The sequence below is a fragment of the Crinia signifera genome, chromosome 6 (genome assembly GCF_055691185.1).
Source record: "Crinia signifera chromosome 6, ASM5569118v1, whole genome shotgun sequence".
Taxonomy (NCBI): Eukaryota; Metazoa; Chordata; class Amphibia; order Anura; family Myobatrachidae; genus Crinia; species Crinia signifera.
Window position 1 is genome coordinate 21,662,785 of NC_139222.1, and position 21,398 is coordinate 21,684,182.

The 21,398-nt window shown below is 47.0% G+C and overlaps 2 protein-coding genes across 2 annotated transcripts in view; one reads left to right on the forward strand and one right to left on the reverse strand.

The window, feature by feature from the left end:
* The window catches only part of LOC146007459 (uncharacterized), a 606,258-nt gene that overhangs the window by 25,600 nt on the left and 559,260 nt on the right, over nt 1-21,398 (reverse strand). The gene's annotated exons all lie outside the window — the stretch shown is intronic.
* LOC146007464 (uncharacterized) lies at nt 43-21,091 on the forward strand. Its single transcript, XM_083145836.1, has 5 exons — nt 43-122; nt 9,563-9,644; nt 11,406-11,503; nt 11,645-12,185; nt 14,707-21,091. The coding sequence occupies exons 2-5, from the start codon at nt 9,611-9,613 to the stop codon at nt 15,870-15,872; spliced, it is 1,839 nt and encodes a 612-aa protein (XP_083001962.1). The 5' UTR covers nt 43-122; nt 9,563-9,610; the 3' UTR covers nt 15,873-21,091.

Below are 21,398 nucleotides of genomic sequence, written 5' to 3' on the forward strand. Positions count from 1 at the left end.
CGCGGCTGTAGCGATAATGTATTTCCTGTGTGGGGCAGAGTGGGAGGAGCTGTGTAACCAGGGAAACGTCCCTTCCTGGTGTGCATGGCAGGCAGGAGGGAGAGTGCTGCAGCTGGCACCAGGTGACCCCAGGTATTATACTGCTAGTAACAGCATAGTAGTGATTGCTGGGTGTGAGCCATAAGGGCACTTACAGGGGAGCTGCTGTTCTACTCACACAGGCTGCAGTATAATGGTAGCTGATAGATTCCATGCTGGAAATATGACTAGTAGGTCTCCATAACTAATGTCTCCTGTGTGAGTGAAGACCAAGCTGATCTTACCTGAGGCCTCTCGCTTCCAGCAGCCACGGCCTTATTCTTGTTCACTCTTAGGGCAGTATTCAATGAGGCTGATTCGCCATGTTTTATGGCGATTTTGTGCTATTTTCGTGCTGTACGGCGATTTTTTGACTAAAACGGTGAATCACCCTATTCAATGACCAGATGGCGAATACATTTCAAGGTTTTTATCGCCATGATTCACCGAGTAGCAATCGCTATCTTTTTATGGTGAAGTGGATTGTGAACTTTTAAAATAGTGTTTTGTTTTTTACATTTGGTGTCAAAAAATCAGGAATTTTATTCTGAGAAGGGGCATGCTATTTTTATTCATGTACTGTAAGCACATGAATATATATTTAATTAAAAAATATATATATATATATATATATATATATATATTTTTTTTTTTTTTCACAGAGCAGCCAGCAGGGGGCCGGGAGCCGAGCCGCTCATTAGATATTCATATATTCACTGCTCCCGATCATTACATATGCACGATCGGGTGTAGTGAATACCCGGTCCCCTGTTGGCTATCCCGGGGGGCAGCCTGTGCTGCCTGGCTCCCGGGTAGCCCACCTCCCCCCCACAAACGTTCTGGGGCAGGCAGGGAGACTTCCATCTCCCTGCCTGCCGCAGTCCTCAGGCTCCCTGCGGCATCGCCGCAGGAGTTAAAATTCGCCGGTCAGGGGCAGTGAGCCCCTGACTCGTTGAATACTGGCGGGCAGTGGCGAATGTGCAGCGAATCCTAAACAGGATTCGCTGCACATCGTCAAAATTCTCATTGAATACTGCCCTTAGCGGCAAATTCCTTCTTAGCTGGACAAAACCATGTGCACTGCAGGGGGGCAGATGTAACATGTGCAGAGAGATTTAGCTTTGGGTGAGTTATTTTGTTTCTGTGCAGGGAAAATACTGACTGCTTTATTTTTACACTGCAATATAGATCTCACTTTGAAGAAAAACCCCACCCAAATCTAATTCTCTCTGCCCCACCTTCAATGCACATGGTTTTGTCCAGCTAAGAAGGTATTTGCCTCTAAGAGTATAGAACTAGAATAAGGCCCTAAGTTACGGGGGACCGAGAGAAGACATTGCTGTATCTGGAAGCAGGTGATGGTATTGTGCTGCCCTGGTGTTATTATACAGGAGGAGTGGGCTGTGGTGTCCTGTTATACAGGGGGAGCGGCCTGTGGTGTCCTGTTTTACAGGGGGAGCAGTCTGTGGTGTCCTGTTATACAGGGGGAGCGGACTGTGGGTCCTGTTATACAGTGGGAGTGGGCTGTGGTGTCCTGTTATACAGGGGGAGCATCCTGTGGTGTCATGTTATACAGGAGGAGTAGAGTGTGGGTCCTGTTATACAGGGGGAGGGGCCTGTGGTGTCCTGTTATACAGGGGGAGCATCCTGTGGTGTCCTGTTATACAGGGGGAGCATCCTGTGGTGTCCTGTTATACAGGGGGAGTGGGCTGTGGTGTCCTGTTATACAGGGGGAGTGGGCTGTGGTGTCCTGTTATACAGGGGGAGCAGCCTGTGATGTCCTGTTTTACAGGGGGAGCAGCCTGTGATGTCCTGTTTTACAGGGGGAGCAGCCTGTGATGTCCTGTTTTACAGGGGGAGCAGCCTGTGGGTCCTGTTATACAGGGGTAGCGGCCTGTGGGTCCTGTTATACAGGGGGAGCATCCTGTGGTGTCCTGTTATACAGGGGGAGCATCCTGTGGTGTCCTGTTATACAGGAGGAGCAGAGTGTGGGTCCTGTTATACAGGGGGAGGGGCCTGTGGTGTCCTGTTATACAATGGAAGAAAGGTAGCAAAACTTAAGGCCCCCATACACTATACGATTTGGGCACGATTTCACCCGATTCGGATGAATCGGGCCATGAAATCGGCCCAAATCGCATGGTTTGACAGCCCCCCCGATCCGATGCGCGGTCCCGTGCGCATCGGATCGGAGTCGGGCAGTCGGACCGGCTGCACATAAGATTTCCTAAATATTATGTGCAGCCTCCGGGCGGGGGACGCCAGAGCCAGGCAGGGGAGAGCGGGCAGCGTCAGCGGTGACAGACGCTGGGGAGGGCGATGCTGGAGAGCCGGGCTGGGGACACAGGCAGCAGCGGGCGGGGGTGGACGCCGGTGAACGGAGCTGGCCGGGCGCAGCATGACCGGGGACGGGGAGAACGCTGCATTGCTGCAAGAAAAAAAAAAAACCATTACAAATGAATTGGAAGCCAGTGATTGGCTGAGAGAGCTCTCTCAGCCAATCAGCAATTGGCTGAGAGAGCTCTCAGCCAATCACTGGCTTCCAATTCATTTGTAATGTTTTTTTTTTTTTTTTTGCAGCGTTCTCCCCGTCCCCGGTCATGCTGCGCCCGGCCAGCTCCGTTCACCGGCGTCCACCCCCGCCCGCTGCTGCCTGTGTCCCCAGCCCGGCTCTCCAGCATCGCCCTCCCCAGCGTCTGTCACCGCTGACGCTGCCCGCTCTCCCCCTGCCTGGCTCTGGCGTCCCCCGCCCGGAGGCTGCACACTGCCTGTGTCCCCAGCCCGGCTCTCCAGCGCCCCCCCCCCCCACCGCCCGCTGCCTATTTGACAGCTACAATGCCCGGCTCCCCCCCTGTTGTTCCCCAGTGTCCCTCACCCCGCTCTCCCCCTGCAGCTCCCCGGGAGTTTTATATGATAAATCGCAAGGCGATTTATCATATGCACAACTTGGCACATCAAGTGCCTTATCATGATGGAAACCTCCCGGGGAGCTGCCGGGGAAATCGGGTCCGACTTGTCCCTAGGACAAGTCGGGCTAATGTATGGGGGGCCTAACACCGAAAATTATAGACCAGTCAGCTTTACATCCATTGTTGGGAAAACATTAGAAGGAATAATAAGATCTAGTATCCAAAATTTCTTAGAACAGGAGGTAGTGATCAGTAAGGCTCAGCATGGGTTCATCAAACATAGATCATGTCAGACTTATTTAATTAGCTTCTATGAGAAAGTCAGTAGGGGGCTGGGCAGGGATTTCGCTAAAGCTTTTGACACTGTGTCTCATAAAAGGTTATTTATAAAGCTAGGTCATTTAGGGTTAGGAGAAAAAATTTGTAATTGGATTAAAAACTGGTTGCACAATCGGGGACAGAGAGTGGTGGTAAATGGCATACCTTCTAGCTGGGGTAAGGTCCAAAGTGGAGTCCTGCAAAGTTCAATATTGGAACCCACCTTGTTTAATATATTCATTAATGATAAAGGAAGTGACTTAGTGAGTAAAACTGCAATATTTGCTGATGACACAAAATTGAGTAAGGGAATTAACTCAGGAGAGGATGTGAATACACTACAAAGTGACTTCATTAAACTGGAAAGGTGGAAAATAGGGTTTAACATTGATAATTGTAAAGTAATTCATTATGGGAACAAAAATGAACAAGCTACGTATAGGCTAAATGGCGTTATAGGTAATTCTGTTGTAGAGAAGGACTTGGGGGTCATCATAGATGAAAAATTGGGTAATAGTGCAAACCCGACACTGGCACGCATTAATAGGGGAATGGATTCAAGGGATGCCAATGTGATAGTGCCTCGTTACAAGGTATTGGTCAGACCACACTTGGAATACTGTGTTCAATTCTAGGCACCGCACCTTAAGAAGGAAATAAATGAATTGGAACAGGTGCAGAGAAGGGCGACTAAGCCAGTAAAAGGTCTCAGATCACTAGAATACAAAGATAGATTAACCAGGTTGAATATGTTTTCACTGGAGAAATGGAGGTTGAGAGGCGATATGATTACTATGGGCCTTATTCTGGTCTGTGCGGCCGGATCCGAATATTCAGCCAGGACCGTGCGTCCTAAACCCCGCCTTCCGTACGGATCGCTCACTCCGTCTGAATGCGGTAAGCCGCTGACCGCACGGAGCACGAGTGGATTTCTCATGTATACACCTCCTCCATCTCTGGGAACCTCCCCCATCATTCGATGGTCGCAGACCATCGAATGCAGGACCGAGTGGTCAGGCAGCTCCCGCAAGCTCAGACCACTCGGGCATTTCTCCGTGCAAAAGCAGGGATCTGGGCGGGCAGCTGACATCCGGCAATGTCATATGTCCGTCCCCTACACGTGCGTCACGGCCGCATTACCATACGTACGCCCAGCGTTTTCATGGGAACGCCCATGAAACGCGGGGCGTATGCATATGTTAATGAGGCCAAACAGCCCTTCACGCCCCTCTCCTCCCCCTGTTCGTAGAGTAAACAATTCATGCGGAATTTGGAAGTATGTCCCTTTCGCACATGCGCAGATATGCCTCTGCACATGCGCAAACACAAAACATTGGCGGAACGAACGCACGCGGACATATCCGCACCAGCCAGAATAAGGGCCTATGTCAGGGCTCGACAAACCCCGGTCGCCAGGTCGCCATGGCGACCAGATTTTACTATCTGGCGACTAGATTCAGTGAGAGGGGGGGCCTGCCGCTTGTTGAGGTGGTAGGATGCAGCGGCAATGTGTCCCTGCTCCTGCCTGCGCCACATAGCCGCGGATAGTAGACACACCTCTTCTCAGCAGGGATGAGCTCAGTCTCCAGCAGCAGGAAGCCATTGATGTCCCCCCCCAGCTAATTGTAAGTATTGCTGGCTGGCCCGCCCCCCTCTCAGCATACTCTGGAGATTCCGGACCTCCGCGCCAACCCCTCCTCCCCCCTCCCAACCCGCACATTGCTCCGTCCGTCCTCACGAGGGTGTTAGCGCAGGAGCTGGTGTCAGTAACCATCACTGCTCCAGCTTCTGCGGACGCCTATTTGAATCCCGCTCCCCTGCCCGCATAGCTGAGCGGACTGCTGCGGGTATCAACGTAGGAGCTGGTGTCAGTAACAGTCACTGCTCCAGCTCCTGCGCTGTCTGCAGGGGCCGGCTATTTGAATCCCGCTCCCCTACCTAGTGAGGGCACTGACTTTGTTAAACAGAGTCCTCAGCGGGGCGATCCCCTCTGCTGGGACTGGCATCTGCAATGGCTGGCCACAGACAAGCAGTTTACTGCGGCATGGGGGACACACAGCCGGCTGTAAGTATTCTATATTTTAATGCAGCTTCGCCCGCCAATCGGAGCTCGGGTGCCGGGGTCAGTGATTGGCTAACAAGCTGGCTCCATATTTCAGATGGCTGTCGGGGCAATCTCTGCTTCTCCCCTAACATAAGTTTGGAGCATCAGCACCAGGAGAGGGCGGGGTGGTGAGCATTACTGGTGCACTACATCTGTGTCACTGCTGGGGGCATTATACACTGTATGTGTCACTGCAGGGGGATTATATGGGTGTCACTGCTGGGGGCATTATATACTATGATTCACTGCTGGGGGCATTATATACTATGATTCACTGCTGGGGGCATTATACACTGTATGTGTCACTGCAGGGGGGATTATATTGGTGTCACTGCTGGGGGCATTATACACTATGATTCACTGCCGGGTGCATTATACGAGTGTCACTGCCGGGTGCATTATACGGGTGTGTATATGCGCATCACGATTGTAAGCTTGCGAGCAAGGCCCTCCTACCTTTTGACTATCTGTAAATACCCAGTTTGTTTTATCACTGACTCATTTGTAAAGTGCAACGGCATATGCTGCGCTATATAAGACACTGTTAATAAATAAATAAAATGCTGCAGAAATTATGGCTATGGCACTATTGGGATAATTATATTTGTGTCACTACTGGCAGCATGGCACTACTGGGGCAATATTACTGTATAATGTGCCCTGCCTTAAAAAAAAATCCTAGAGTGAATACTACCTGCCGCATAGCTGAGTTCAGCTCCGTCCTCATCAGGTGTCAGCACAAGAGCAATTTATTTTGTCTGGCTCCTACACTTTTGTCCTGGCTCCTAGATTTTAGAAAAAATTGTCAAGCCCTGGCCTATGTTCAAATACAGGATTGGGAATCCTATGGAACTGGGAGATGATTGGTCAGTAACAGGCCTATACTTAGGACACGCGGGCATGTACTGAGGCTCCAGGGAAATAAATTCTGTACTGAATTAAGAAGAGGATTCTTCACCATTAGTATTAGATAAGGACAGAGAAAGGTTTGTCATGTGTATGGTGCACCAAAAAGAAACTTAAACAGAGACCTAAAATATACCTTTTATTAAGGTTATGTATTAAAAAGCTGCGAAGTATGACAAACTACATGAAACCGAGACAATAATTTACAATTTAGATTGTAATTTACAATTATCAATGTTAAACCCTATTTTCCACCTTTCCAGTCTAATTAAGTCACTTTGTAATGTATATTGACTATAGTGCATGTTAAAAAGTGCACGTGCGGAGTCCCTTAGCACTTATTCCTAAATTTCTGGCACTGGGTATATAATTCCCTTATTAATAGCTCTGTAGGCTTTGTAAATAATATCGGGAACCCAGTATATGCTCACACTGGATTATCGGCTATCTTGTTGTATGTTAAATACAAATATATCTTTATTAACAACACTTGAGTCTGTGTGCATTCTATGCAAGTCAAATATCTCCAAAAATGTCAGTACAAGGTAATCAGTGCTTTTATTCCCAACCACAACCTGGTTAATATACAGCCGTGTCTGCGTGGATCTTTATTTTCCTTTAATAGGCAGACACTATTCTGGTATACACGGGATGTGTCAAGTTGTAGATCTAACATACTAGATTTTATTGCAGTAGAAATTCGTGAAGGTGTAACGCCAGCACCATGTGGCTGTGGCCCACCATCCCCCCCCCCCACCTCATGGCCTAAGGACTCCGACACAATGGCTGCACATCTCCCACATCATCATCCCCCCCTCATACCTCCCTGACTCCCATGCTGCCCCTTCAGGCACACCTCTTAGCCTAATAATAAGCACTGTATACCCTCATATGTGCAACCATGGCGTCAGTACCACATCACATCGCCCAAACCCCTCTCATAATGCCCACCGGCTATATGTATAATAACTTACTGCCCGCTTTATAATTCCCCCTCATCCCCATGTCATATATTCAGTATAACATGTCCCTGCTTCATACTGCTCCTGTGAGCGCCAGGCTAATATCGGACATATATACTATGCCATATAATACCTGCTCTCAGTAATTCCCCAATCACAAGGCCAGTGTCCCTATTACCCATAGTTTGTGGTCTGGTAAATGGTGAGTTATGTAAAGGGGCCATGCCGCATGTATACAGTGCAGCTCTGATCTGAGGCAGCTCCGTGGTGGCAGATATCCCAGACGTGGGACTGGCGACCAGAATCAGAGCCTCGGTCACAGTCATCCTAGAAGCTTTGTTCCCTGGATGTGTACATACCGAGATTTTGAGAAGCCAATCCCGTAAATGTTGTAGGCCAGTGGTTCTCAACTTCGGTCCTCAGGAACCCCCAACAGTGCACGTTTTGCAGGTCTCCTCAGAAAACCACAGGGGAAATAATTAGCTCCGACTGTGATCTTTTAAAATGTGCCAGTGGCTGAGTGCACCTGTGTATCTGTGAGGTGACCTGGAAAACCTGCACCGCTGGGGGTACCGAGGACCGAGGTTGAGAACCACTGTTGTAGGCGACCAAAATCCCGGATCCGACCTGGCTTGGAAATGTTTTCCAAATACCGGGTCGGATCGGTGAATTTGGTGTGAAAGGGATATTATTCTCTTCTCTGCGTCTGACAGTGAGTGTATAAATAGCCTTGGCATACAGCCCAGAGGTTTCCAGGGAAACTGCTACTTTTTACTCTAATGAGTGTTATTATGGGATGTGAGAGATGTGTCCGTGGCTTAGTAGGCTCTTTATTTGATAATATGGAATATTAACACTCAGGAGCCAGGATAGTGTTATTTAATATAATCCAGATATAGGTAATATATATTATGGATTATGTATTCACTAATTTAATAGCGTATTATCACTGGATATATTAGTGGCGCTCTATCTCTGTTGTGGGGTATATTATGTAAAACACCCACACCCCTTAACCAACTAATAAAGAGCCTACTAATTTATTTAATTTATTAAAGATAAAAAACTACTAATACCCCATTCTCACTGCAGCCAAATTCCCGGGTCTAGCATGTGGAACCGGGAATTTGCCTTTTAACACGGGATTTTTGGCAGTGTGAACGGGTTGCATACCCAGATCTCATACACGGGTAAAACCCTTCTTTTTACCCGTGTCTGAGATCCGGGTATGCAGACACGGGTTGACCCGTTCATACTGTCAAAAAACCCGTGTTTAAAGGCAAATTCCCGGGTAGTACTTCTTCACCCAGGAAATTGCCTTGCAGTGAGAACGGGGGTCCGTCCCTGCAGTCCCCGGGTAAAAGCCGCAGTGAGAACACGGCATAAATCACATGATTGTACAGGGAATATATTATGTCATAGGCCAGTGGTTCCCAAACTTTTTTGCATCACGGCACCCTAGATTATCAGAATATTTGTCACGGCACCCCTAGGTGCAAAGTTTGCTACCGAGAATTTCAGAAAACAATATTAAATAAGTTGTGCTTTATATTTCATCCTTCGGTCCAGTTATGTGGTGAGGGACAGGATTCACTTCTGTTTATCCACATATTTTAAATCTGGAAGCCACAAGCTCTGGTTTTGCCTATTACATTGACCATGAATAATTTGAATCGATTCTGGACCACCAAACCGAGGCACCCCTGCAAGTGGTCTGAGGCACCCCAGGGAGGCTAGGCGCACAGTTTGGGAACCACTGTCATAGGCCAATAATGTGCAGCTTATACCCAGTGTGACCTAATTACGGGACTATTATATTATATTCAGACAACAGATTACTGTAGTCTTCACAACCTTAATGCTCTATACGTCATGTGACATACATACGTGCAGGTCATGTTTAGAGGAGGGGCTTAGTCACTACCATGTGGTAGAATTAGGTGCAGAGCTTCCACATATGGTGACATCATATAGTGCTGTGTTATTTCTTCCTTTAGGTTTTATAACTAGTAATTTGCCATTTTATGGGTTGTTTTGTGGGTATTTATATAATAGTTGTTAATAAAAAGGTTTTTTTTTACATTTTAAACTTGGCCAGTGCCCTGTATACCTCCAGCGTTCTGTCCTTTTGACTGTATACACTGAGGTAGTAGTTATCACCTCTTGTTATTTACATTGTATAATATAACACTAAGGGTCCGGGTAACCTGTGAGGTTCTTCTATAGTATGTATCATTGTGTGTGTCCGGTGCCTGTAAGGTGTCACTGTCTGTCTCTCCATGCAGGAGGAGGAGTATATAGAGGAGGAACACAGGGGTCTCTACAAGGATGTGATGATGGAGAATCACCGGCCCCTCACATCACTGGGTAAGAGGAGACATTTATTATATAGAGGAGAGCAGGTATGGGGGCCCCTATATAACCACATATATACCATGTCCTCAGTCACTGTGTGTCTCCTACAGATGGGCCCAGTAACAGGAATACCCCAGAGAGATGTCCACGTCCTCTGTATTCCCAGGATAATCACATATATACATGTCCTCAGTCACTGCGTGTCTCCTACAGATGGGCCCAGTAACAGAGATACCCCAGAGAGATGTCCCCGTCCTCTGTATTCCCAGGATAATCACATATATAATGTCCTCAGTGACTGCGTGTCTCCTACAGATGGGCCCAGTAACAGAGATACCCCAGAGAGATGTCCCTGTCCTCTGTATTCCCAGGATAATCACATATATACAATGTCCTCAGTCACTGCGTGTCTCCTACAGATGAAGCCAGTAACAGAGATACCCCAAAAAGATGTCCCCGTCCTCTGTATTCCCAGGATAATCACATATATACCATGTCCTCAGTCACTGTGTGTCTCCTACAGATGGGCCCAGTAACAGAGATATCCCAGAGAGATGTCCCCGTCCTCTGTATTCCCAGGATAATCACATATATACCATGTCCTCAGTCACTGTGTGTCTCCTACAGATGGGCCCAGTAACAGACATACCCCAGAGAGATGTCTCCGTCCTCTGTATTCCCAGCATAGTCACATATATACCATGTCCTCAGTCACTGCGTGTCTCCTACAGATGGGCCCAGTAACAGAGATACCCCAGAGAGTTGTCCCTGTCCTCTGTATTCCCAGGATAATCACATATATACCATGTCCTCAGTCACTGCGTGTCTCCTACAGATGGGCCCAGTAACAGAGATACCCCAGAGAGATGTCCCTGTCCTCTGTATTCCCAGGATAATCACATATATACAATGTCCTCAGTCACTGCGTGTCTCCTACAGATGAAGCCAGTAACAGAGATACCCCAGAGAGATGTCCCCGTCCTCTGTATTCCCAGGATAATCACATATATACAATGTCCTCAGTCACTGCGTGTCTCTTACAGATGGGCCCAGTAACAGAGATACCCCATAGAGATGTCCCCGTCCTCTGTATTCCCAGGATAATCACATATATACAATGTCCTCAGTCACTGCGTGTCTCTTACAGATGGGCCCAGTAACAGAGATACCCCAGAGAGATGTCCCCGTCCTCTGTATTCCCAGGATAATCACATATATACCATGTCCTCAGTCACTGTGTGTCTCCTACAGATGGGCCCAGTAACAGAGATACCCCAGAGAGATGTCCCCGTCCTCTGTATTCCCAGGATAATCACATATATACAATGTCCTCAGTCACTGTGTGTCTCCTACAGATGGGCCCAGTAACAGAGATACCCCAGAGAGATGTCCCTGTCCTCTGTATTCCCAGGATAATCACATATATACCATGTCCTCAGTCACTGCGTGTCTCCTACAGATGAAGCCAGTAACATAGATACCCCAGAGAGATGTCCCCGTCCTCTGTATTCCCAGGATAATCACATATATACAATGTCCTCAGTCACTGTGTGTGTCTCCTACAGATGGGCCCGGTAACAGAGATACCCCAGAGAGATGTCCCCGTCCTCTGTATTCCCAGGATAATCACATATATACCATGTCCTCAGTCACTGTGTGTTTCCTACAGATGGGCCCAGTAACAGAAATAACCCAGAGAGATGTCCCCGTCCTCTGTATTCCCAGGATAATCACATATATACAATGTCCTCAGTCACTGCGTGTCTCCTACAGATGGGCCCAGTAACAGAGATACCCCAGAGAGATGTCCCTGTCCTCTTTGTTCCCAGCACTGTACAAAGGAGACTCACAGGACCCCACAGGACGATAAGGTAGGTGGGATTTAGGGTCTCCCCAATATACCAAAGTGACTGTCACTATATGATTGTTAGAAAAACAGATTACATCCAAATATTTGTATTATTTAATCTATTACTGAATTCCAAAATGTATTTTATTGCTGCTTTATATAGGATGAAGACAATATGATTAACATTAGGGTAGAAGATACAGAGGGAGAAGACGAGAAGGATGTGACTGATATTAAGGCTGAAGATACAGAGGGAGAAGAGACGGATGTGACCGATATTAAGGTAGAAGATACAGAGGGAGAAGAAGAGACGGATGTGACTGATATTAAGGTAGAAGATACAGAGGGAGAAGAAGAGACGGATGTGACTGATATTAAGGCAGAAGATACAGCGGGAGAAGAAGAGACGGATGTGACTGATATTAAGGTAGAAGATACAGAGGGAGAAGAAGAGACCGATGTGACTGATATTAAGGCAGAAGATACAGAGGGAGAAGAAGAGACCGATGTGACTGATATTAAGGCAGAAGATCCAGAAGGAGAAGAAGAGACGGATGTGACTGATATTAAGGCAGAAGATCCAGAAGGAGAAGAGACGGATGTGACTGATATTAAGGTAGAAGATACAGAGGGAGAAGAAGAAATATATGTACCAGGTGATCAGCAGTGTAAGAAGGAGAAAATCTCTACAGAGATCAGCATAGGTGAGTAATAAAAACTTATTAAGAGTCCCATATTCTTCAGTCAGTAAACCAATCACTAGTCCTACATCCTTCTCTGTCAGTAGAGACTAATGTCTGCCCAGTGGGGGATCCCGGAGCTATCAGCCCCTATGATACTCCTGCTCTCCCCTCACATCATGTCACTGTGTGTTACCAGCCCAGAGATCTGACCAGTCTCCTCCCCACACTCTCTGGTGTATCTCATACATCAGGAGCCACCAGCCCCTATTATACTCCTGCTCTCCCCCTCACATCATGTCACTGTGTGTTACCAGCCCAGAGATCTGACCAGTCTCCTCCCCACACTCTCTGGTGTATATCATACATCAGGAACCATCAGCCCCTATTATACTCCTGCTCTCCCCCTCACATCATGTCACTGTGTGTTACCAGCCCAGAGATCTGACCAGTCTCCTCCCCACACTCTCTGGTGTATCTCGTACATCAGGAGCCATCAACCCCTATTATACTCCTGCTCTCCCCTCACATCATGTCACGGTGTGTTACCAGCCCAGAGATCTGACCAGTCTCCTCCCCACACTCTCTGGTGTATCTCATACATCAGGAGCCACCAGCCCCTATTATACTCCTGCTCTCCCCTCACATCATGTCACTGTGTGTTACCAGCCCAGACATCTGACCAGTCTCCTCCCCACACTCTCTGGTGTATCTCATACATCAGGAGCCATCAGCCCCTATTATACTCCTGCTCTCCCCTCACATCATGTCACTGTGTGTTACCAGCCCAGAGATCTGACCAGTCTCCTCCCCGCACTCTCTGGTGTATCTCATACATCAGTAGCCATCAGCCCCTATTATACTCCTGCTCTCCCCTCACATCATGTCACTGTGTGTTACCAGCCCAGAGATCTGACCAGTCTCCTCCCCGCACTCTCTGGTGTATCTCATACATCAGGAGCCATCAGCCCCTATTATATTCCTGCTCTCCCCTCACATCATGTCACTGTGTGTTACCAGCCCAGAGATCTGACCAGTCTCCTCCCCACACTCTCTGGTGTATATCATACATCAGGAGCCATCAGAACCTATTATGCTCCTGCTCTCCCCCTCACATCATGTCACTGTGTGTTACCAGCCCAGAGATCTGACCAGTCTCCTCCCCACACTCTCTGGTGTATCTCATACATCAGGAGCCACCAGCCCCTATTATACTCCTGCTCTCCCCCTCACATCATGTCACTGTGTGTTACCAGCCCAGAGATCTGACCAGTCTCCTTCCCACACTCTCTGGTGTATCTCCTACATCAGGAGCCATCAGCCCCTATTATACTTTTCCCTCTCACTTTATGTTCTTTATTTGCTTTTCTTAAAGTTTGTGATTAGGGTGGTAGAGGGTCAGGTAGTTTGGGATTAGGTATGTCACAGTTGGGGATAGACATGCAGGGTGGGGGAGGGTTGGGTGGTTTGGGATAAGGTGTGTCACAGTTGGGGATAGACATGCAGGGTGGGGGAGGGTTGGGTGGTTTGGGATAAGGTGTGTCACAGTTGGGGATAGACATGCAGGGTGGGGGAGGTTTGGGATTAGGTATGTCACAGTTGGGGATATACATGCAGGGTGGGGAACCAATCAACGCCAGGGGGTGTGTCAGCAGTCTGTCGACGCACACACACTCCAGCAGGTAGTACTCCTGTGCCAGCATTTGGGCCTGAGGTAACCGTGGTTCCAGACGCCACGTAGGAGGAGTCTGGTGGTGGCAGCGATAACCGGAACCGCTATCTGTGGACCCGAAGGGCGTAGCCAGAGCGTAAGGGAAGGCGTCCGGTCACAGCCTCCAAATATGTACGGAGTGCCAGTGTGATCCATGCAATGCTGTCAAGTGTAACATGCAGGTACTTGGGGAACTACAAGTCCCAGCATGCGGGGCATTAACGGGCCTGCTGGCACACACAGATACCAGAGTAATAACACATTAATACATACTACACCCAATCTTTGTAAAAGTCCCCACAGTGGCGAGCGCTTTCGGACTGAATGTAGGGACAGCCGCACCGGCCGTGACTCGGGACGCCTTCTAATCTAAGCTGTGAATAACCTGGAACTCTCTTGTGGACGCCATGAGACAGAGTTGAAGGCTTCTTGTCACGCACTTGGGAGATGGGGCTGAGGCAGCTGGGGTTACTTGTCCTGTGGCTCAGGGAGCGTGGCGGAGCACCACTCTAGATATATAGATCTATATGTATATATAACCACCTGGAGCACTTTGTGTAGTGGGGACACAGTTGTGCCTACAAGTTTCCTGTATTTACGTATGAGGGCAGTCTGGATGGATATTGTGGTTCAGCAATGTCACCGGCTGACATAATGATGACATCATAGTGACACGGTGATGTAGTGGTGAGCAATGCTGTCTGGGAATACAGAGTGTTAGCACCACTGGGGCAGGGACTGATGGGAATTACTATATAATCTCTGTAGGGTGGAGTTATGTGTGTACACTGTATAAAGACCTGGGCATAATAATAATAGTTATATTATCTCCAGCAGGGAGAGACACAAGCAGGGATGTCCTGGAGGAAGATCGCATCTTGTCTGCTGATACTAAACTAGAAGATCACATCACACAAGACTCTCCAGGAGACATCCCCAGTCCCCCAAATATACATCCAGTACCTCCCAGTGCTGATATATCATCTGATCCCTCTAATCGTGATATCTGTTCTAATACCTCAGCTTTTGTTACACATTGTGCAGATCATACACGTGATACAAAATGTCCCTGTTCTGAGGGTGGAAAATGTGTAACATATAAACCACATATTGTTACACATCAGAGAAGTCTCAGAGGTGAGAGGTCATTTAAATGCTCTGAGTGTGGGAAATGTTTTACACAGAAGTCATTTCTTGTTAGACATCAGAGAATTCATACAGGTGAGAAACCATTTCCATGCTCTGTGTGTGGGAAATGTTTTACACGCAAGTCAAATCTTGTTACACATCAGAGATGTCACACAGGAGAGAGGCCATTTCCATGCTCTGAGTGTGGGAAATGGTTTACGCATAAATCAAATCTTGTTACACATCAGAGAAGTCACAGAGGTGAGCGACCATTTCCATGTTCAGAGTGTGGGAAATGTTTTAACCGCAAATTAGAACTTGTTACACATCAGAGAATTCACACAAGTGAGAAACCATTTCCATGCTCTGAGTGCGAGAAATGTTTTACATGCAAATCTGTACTTGTGAGACATCAAAGAAGTCACACAGCTGACATGCCATTTCCATGCTCTGAGTGCCCGAAACATTTTAGATGCAAATCAGAACTCGTTAGTCATCAAAGAAGTCACACAGGTGAGAAACCATTTCCATGCTCTGAGTGTGAGAAATGTTTTACATGCAAACCAGACCTTGTTAGACATCAGCAAAGCCATACTGGTGAGAAACCATTTCCTTGTTCTGAGTGTGGGAAATGTTTTACACGGAAATCATTTCTTGTCAGACATCAGAGAATTCATACAGGTGAGAAACTATTTCCATGCTCGGAGTGCGAGAAATATTATAGTTACAAATCAGAACTTGATAGACATAAGAAAAATCACACAGGAGAGAAACCATTTCTATGCTCTGAGTGTGGGAAATGTTTTAAACAGAAATCACATCTTGTTACACATCAGAGAAGTCACACAGGTGAGGCCATATCAATGCTCTGAGTTTGAGAAATGTTTGACATACATATCCAGTCTTGTTAACCCTCAGTATTCACACAGGAGTATATCATTACTATGATCTGACATACAACAGGGTTGTAACAACCAGTAACATTGGGGCAGTTGTATTAAGCCTTAACAAGAGATAAATGCATGGGTGATTATTATTATAGTTTTATTTATAAGGCGCCACAAGTGTTTCGCAGCGCCGTACAAAGGAACAGTACAGGGAGACCAAACTTACAGTAAATAAATGCCACAGTTCAATACACATTACAGCTTAAATGTAGGTAGTGAGGACTTGATACATACTACTAGGGGCTGGTAGTCAAAGATGGACACTGATTGTTTGAGTATAGTAGAGCTGTGAGTAAAATGTGAAGAGAAGAGGGCGTAGACAACAGGAGGGAAGAGGGCCCTGCTCTGAAGAGCTTGCAATCTAGTAGATAGAGATAAATGCCCAGCCAATCAGCTCCTTACTGACTTTTTTCAAACACAGCCTGTAACGTGGCAGTTAGCAGGTGATTGGCTGGATGTTCATCTCTCTTTATCACCCTTGCTTTTATCTCTTGTTAAGGCTTAATACATCTGCCCCAGTATGAGTGATCCTTCATCAGGCCTGGAAAAGGTCACTCAGGTGAAACTCATAGTATGTATATATCTGCCCCACTCACCACATTACTGACAGACCCTAGTGTTACAGAAGTGTCTACATGTTATCCATGTCAGTCACACACGTAACAGAGAACAGGCAGGACCATTTACACAGACACTCTGGAACTGTATGGGTAGAATCCAGCTTATGCTGTTGTAGAATGGTGGATTATGGGAAGTATTTCTTCCTGGTGGGGACAAACAATAAAATCTTCACTTTCTTTTCTCTGTCTTGACATTGAAGTAAATTTGTGGAGAAAATTGTTGTTTTTTTAGGAGAAATAAGCAACTAATGGTGTTTTTTTGATAATAAATGTCAGTATATTGGGGTTTATTCTAGTTCATTCTTTCTGACAAAATCCTTCTTAGATGGACAAAACCATGTGCACTGCAGGGGGGCAGATGTAACATGTGCAGAGAGAATTAGATTTGGGTGAGTTATTTTGTTTCTGTGCAGGGAAAATACTGACGGCATGATTTTACACTTCAATATAGATCTCACTTTGAAGTAAAACCCCACCCAAATCTAATTCTCTCTGCACAAGTTACATCTGCCCCACCCGCGGTGCACATGGTTTTGTCCATCTAAGAAGGATTTTGTCAGAAAGAATGGACTAGAATAACCCCCATTGTGAGGACACTGCAGAAGTAATACACAGCCCAGTGATTGTCAGCTCTTGTCACTGCCGATCTGTTTGTGTCCAGCAAATGTCAGCGTCCTCATATCTCCACCAGACCATGTAAGCTTCCAGCCCAGCATCCTCTATGTCTGCAAGTTCTCACTGATACAGCAGTAATATGTGGTCATACAGCTCCTATGTATCTCCATGCTTATGTTCCCTTCTATCTGCACTGTACTAAATCATGGGGAAGGGTCTATACAGCGGAGTGCAGTGCAGAAGGACCTAGGCCTAGACAGTATAAGCCCCTCCCTTCCCTCTGTGCTATCCTGATATTCTGTACCTGTTGCTGCTACTGTTATAACCTATCTTACTTGCCATTCAAAGTATATACACCGGTATGGCATACCGCCACTTCCGCACAGTCTAAGCCCAGGAATTTTGGACTACAAGTCGCAGCCTGGCTGTGTATGCTAGCAGCTGAATCCCTATTGGCTGTGTGCAGAGTTGGGAGTGGCCAGGGGAGGAGTGATCCATCTGTGGTGAACACTATAGCGCTCCCCATCACAGCATCAGGGTCTGTGCGCTAGCACCCTGCACCATCGCTGGCTTGTTGGGACATTATTCCAGCCGCCAGCACTGCTCCTGTGCTCTGGGATTGTCACTACACGTGCCATGTCCTCACCTAAGTGTCCAGGTGAGTTGAACAACTGGCCCTTTGGCTAATGCGAATTCCACCATGACTACCCAGTAACATTTAGGGCTGCATAGGCTGAGTGCCGGCAGAGGTGTGAGCCTGCTTACCTGAACCTGGCCTGTCCTCCCAGCTGGTGTCCTCTCCATCCAACGCCGCCCGCTGTCACAGAGACCAGATCCCCTCGTTACCCTGCTGCTGTAGGATTGTCTATGGACTCCCCGCCACTGTACAAGAGGACACTTACCCGAACCGGGTCATTCATTGTTGACTGCCATATTTATGCTTCCACTCAATTTAGCAGGCCATTTCCCCGGGATTTACTTGGTACAGCTACATTGCAATATCCCAGAGAACAGGTTATAAATAGGTTGAGCACATTTACGACGGCTTCTTTTTTAAATTCTGTATTTATTTTTTATTATTTTAAAAAATAATTTGATGTTCAACTTGGACAATGTTGAAATGTAGATACAGAAATATATGCACTGTATATATGTATGTAATAAACAAAACATGAACCAACTACAATACATCTGTCTACAACCCAAATTACAAGATAAAACACCGTATTGACCAGCGTCTTCAACGAGGCCTCCCGGTCGGGAGTATTCCCCAGAGAAATGTTAGAGGCCCGGATTGTGACCATCCCTAAGCCCGGTAAACCGCCCACCTCGGTCCAAAACTATAGACCTATTGCACTGTTAAATACGGACTTAAAACTATACGCCAAGCTGCTGGCAAACAGACTGGCCCCCCTCCTCCCATTCCTGGTGGGGGGGGACCAGGTGGGCTTTGTGCCGGGGAGACGGGCCCCGGACAATACCCGTAGAGTGTTCAATGTGCTGGAGGGGTGCGACCGGACTAAATCCCCCCTACTGCTGCTGTCACTAGACGCCGAGAAGGCGTTTGACCGACTTCATTGGGGCTATTTAAAAGAAGTGCTGAAGCGCTTTGGTTTGGGAGGCAGATTCCTAGACTCAATATTTGCCCTTTACTCCCACCCGTCTGCGAGGGTGTTCGTTAATGGATGCCTCTCTTCCAGTTTCCCAATATCCAACGGTACCAGACAGGGGTGCCCCCTCTCCCCGTTAATCTTCGTTCTCGCGATGGAGCCCCTAGCAGTTAGAATCAGAACAGATGACCATATCCTAGGCCCGCAGATTGGGAGCACCTCCCACAAGATCTGCTTATTCGCAGACGATGTTCTTCTATGCCTCTTGCAACCAGAGAAATCCCTACCAGCGGTGCATAAAGTATTAGACGCTTACTCGGCGGTCTCTTATTATAAATTGAACACAAACAAAACAGAGGCCCTACCGGTAAATATCCCTTTAGCCACAGTAGCTCGTCTTAAAGATGCATATAGGTACGCCTGGCAGGAGAGAGCCATTAAATACTTGGGGGTCCAAGTCGCAAGAGACGCTCTCGTAATAGAGTGTAATTTTAACCCGCTCATAAACGCCTTTCAAAAACTTATTAAGGAATGGTCCCTTCATGAAATTTCATGGCTGGGCAGACTGGCGGCGTCCAAAATGATTCTGCTCCCTAAGCTGCTATACCTATTTCGCGCGATCCCCAGAAACCTCCCCAAGTCGTTATTCTGTAAACTTAACGCACTATTCACTAAATATATATGGAAGGGGTCAAAACCGAGAGTATCAAGGAAAACCATGGCTCTACCTAAGAACCTGGGAGGAGCAGGATACCCCGACTTAGAAACATACCGACAGGCCTGTCTTCTGAGCCAAGCTGGGGACTGGTTTAACACTCAGAACCCAAAACCCTGGGTTTTAATCGAACAAACCATGGCGAATCAATTCCCTCTTACTGACATGTTCTGGCTCCCCATTAAAAACATTCCCGGAAAACCGGAGCTTTGTATGGCCACAAGGGCGACATTGGAGGTGTGGGCCAGAATTTCAGGATATGTGAGAGAGATTGCCCTTCCAAGCTCCAACCTCTCCCTCCCAGCTATTACAAAAATGATCCCCAACCTAAATTTGGATGTATGGATTAACGCTGGCATTACAGACCTGGGACATATGGTCCAAGGGGGGTCTCTGATACAATTCTCAGAGCTGCGGGAGAGGTTCGGGCTTCCCAAGAGCGATTTCTTCAAGTATTTACAAATTAGACACTGGTTATCCGCCCTAAGGGAGGGCACGGACCCCTTCCTGCCAACCCCCACCCTCATCGCCTCCAGATTACAGAATGGCTCACATAAAGGGGGAATTTCCAGATGGTATAATCACCTGATATCATCTACGAAACAAGGGAAACTCCCCGCCCAGCTTAAGTGGGAGTCTGACCTTAATATCACACTAGACGAGGAAACTTGGGACTCTATCCTACATTCAGGGTTTAAAATGTCCAAATGTCTACTACACTCAGAGATGTTTTTTAAGTTGTGCCATAGGGCCTATTTCACCCCCCTCCGCCTCCACGCTATTTGGCCCGAAGTCTCACATCTATGTTGGAGAGGATGCGGGGATACTGGGTCTATTCTGCACATATTCTGGCAATGCCCCCTCATTAGGCCCTTCTGGGAGGAAATATCCTCCCTGATCGGGAAAGTGATGAAGTACACGATTCAGCTAGAACCCATTACAGCATTGCTCCATTACACCAGTGTGGTTACGGGAGGTGACCTCTACATCCTAAAACATATCTTGATTGCAGCGAAAGCCGCTATAGGGCTCCTATGGAAATCGGCAGAAACCCCTTTGATACGAGGCGTTATCAACAAGGTGCACACACATTTTCTTTATGAGACGTCAAATGTCCGCTACTCCTCGTCAGCCTCCTCAATACACCTGAAATGGCTTAAATGGATGGATTTTAGAGAATCTCAGGGCCTATCAGTCTCCTCTAGCGTGACTTGGGACGACACCGCATTTCTCTCACCACCTCTCCTGCCAAAATGCTAACAGGCACATGTTTACAATCTACAATGTACCATGCAACGTCACCATCCTGTGCTTATATATACCCTTCCCGCCCCCTTGTGTGTCTGTCTCCCTCCCTTCTGCCCTTTATCTTTCTTCTATCCCTCCCTTCTCTCTCCACTAGACTCTCTTCTTTCATTGTTATTCCAACAGTAATTTTTTTGGGGCGCAGTTTAATTCAACCAGTATTAATTAGAGTGTAAGACAGACAGCTGAATTAGTGGAACTAGTGTTTAACAACTTTATGTTAGATTCACTGTTTTACCTCTGTTACCGCTATGTACATGTCTATCTTCTGCCGACCCAATAAAAATTTAATATTTAAAAAAAAAAAAGATAAAACACCGTATGAGATCAATTATCCATGGAAGTTAGTGCAGAGGACCCAAATATGTGCAAATAGTTAGAACTTTGTAATGATAAACAGTGTAATGTCAATAAACAGTATAACTGCATAATGTCAACAAACGGTATAACTGCGTAATGTCAACAGTATAACCGCGTAATGTCAACAAACGGTATAACTGCATAATGTCAACAATCAGTATAACTGCGTAATGTCAACAAACGGTATAACTGCATAATGTCAACAAACTGTATAACTGCGTAATGT

Bases quoted from the DNA above. Each gene is read 5' to 3' on its own strand.
- LOC146007464 (XM_083145836.1), top strand. From the start codon at position 9,611: ATGATGGAGAATCACCGGCCCCTCACATCACTGG. The intron at 9,645-11,405 runs GTAAGAGGAGAC...TGTCTCCTACAG, and splicing joins CCGGCCCCTCACATCACTGG to ATGGGCCCAGTAACAGAGAT. The intron at 11,504-11,644 runs GTAGGTGGGATT...TGCTTTATATAG, and splicing joins GGACCCCACAGGACGATAAG to GATGAAGACAATATGATTAA.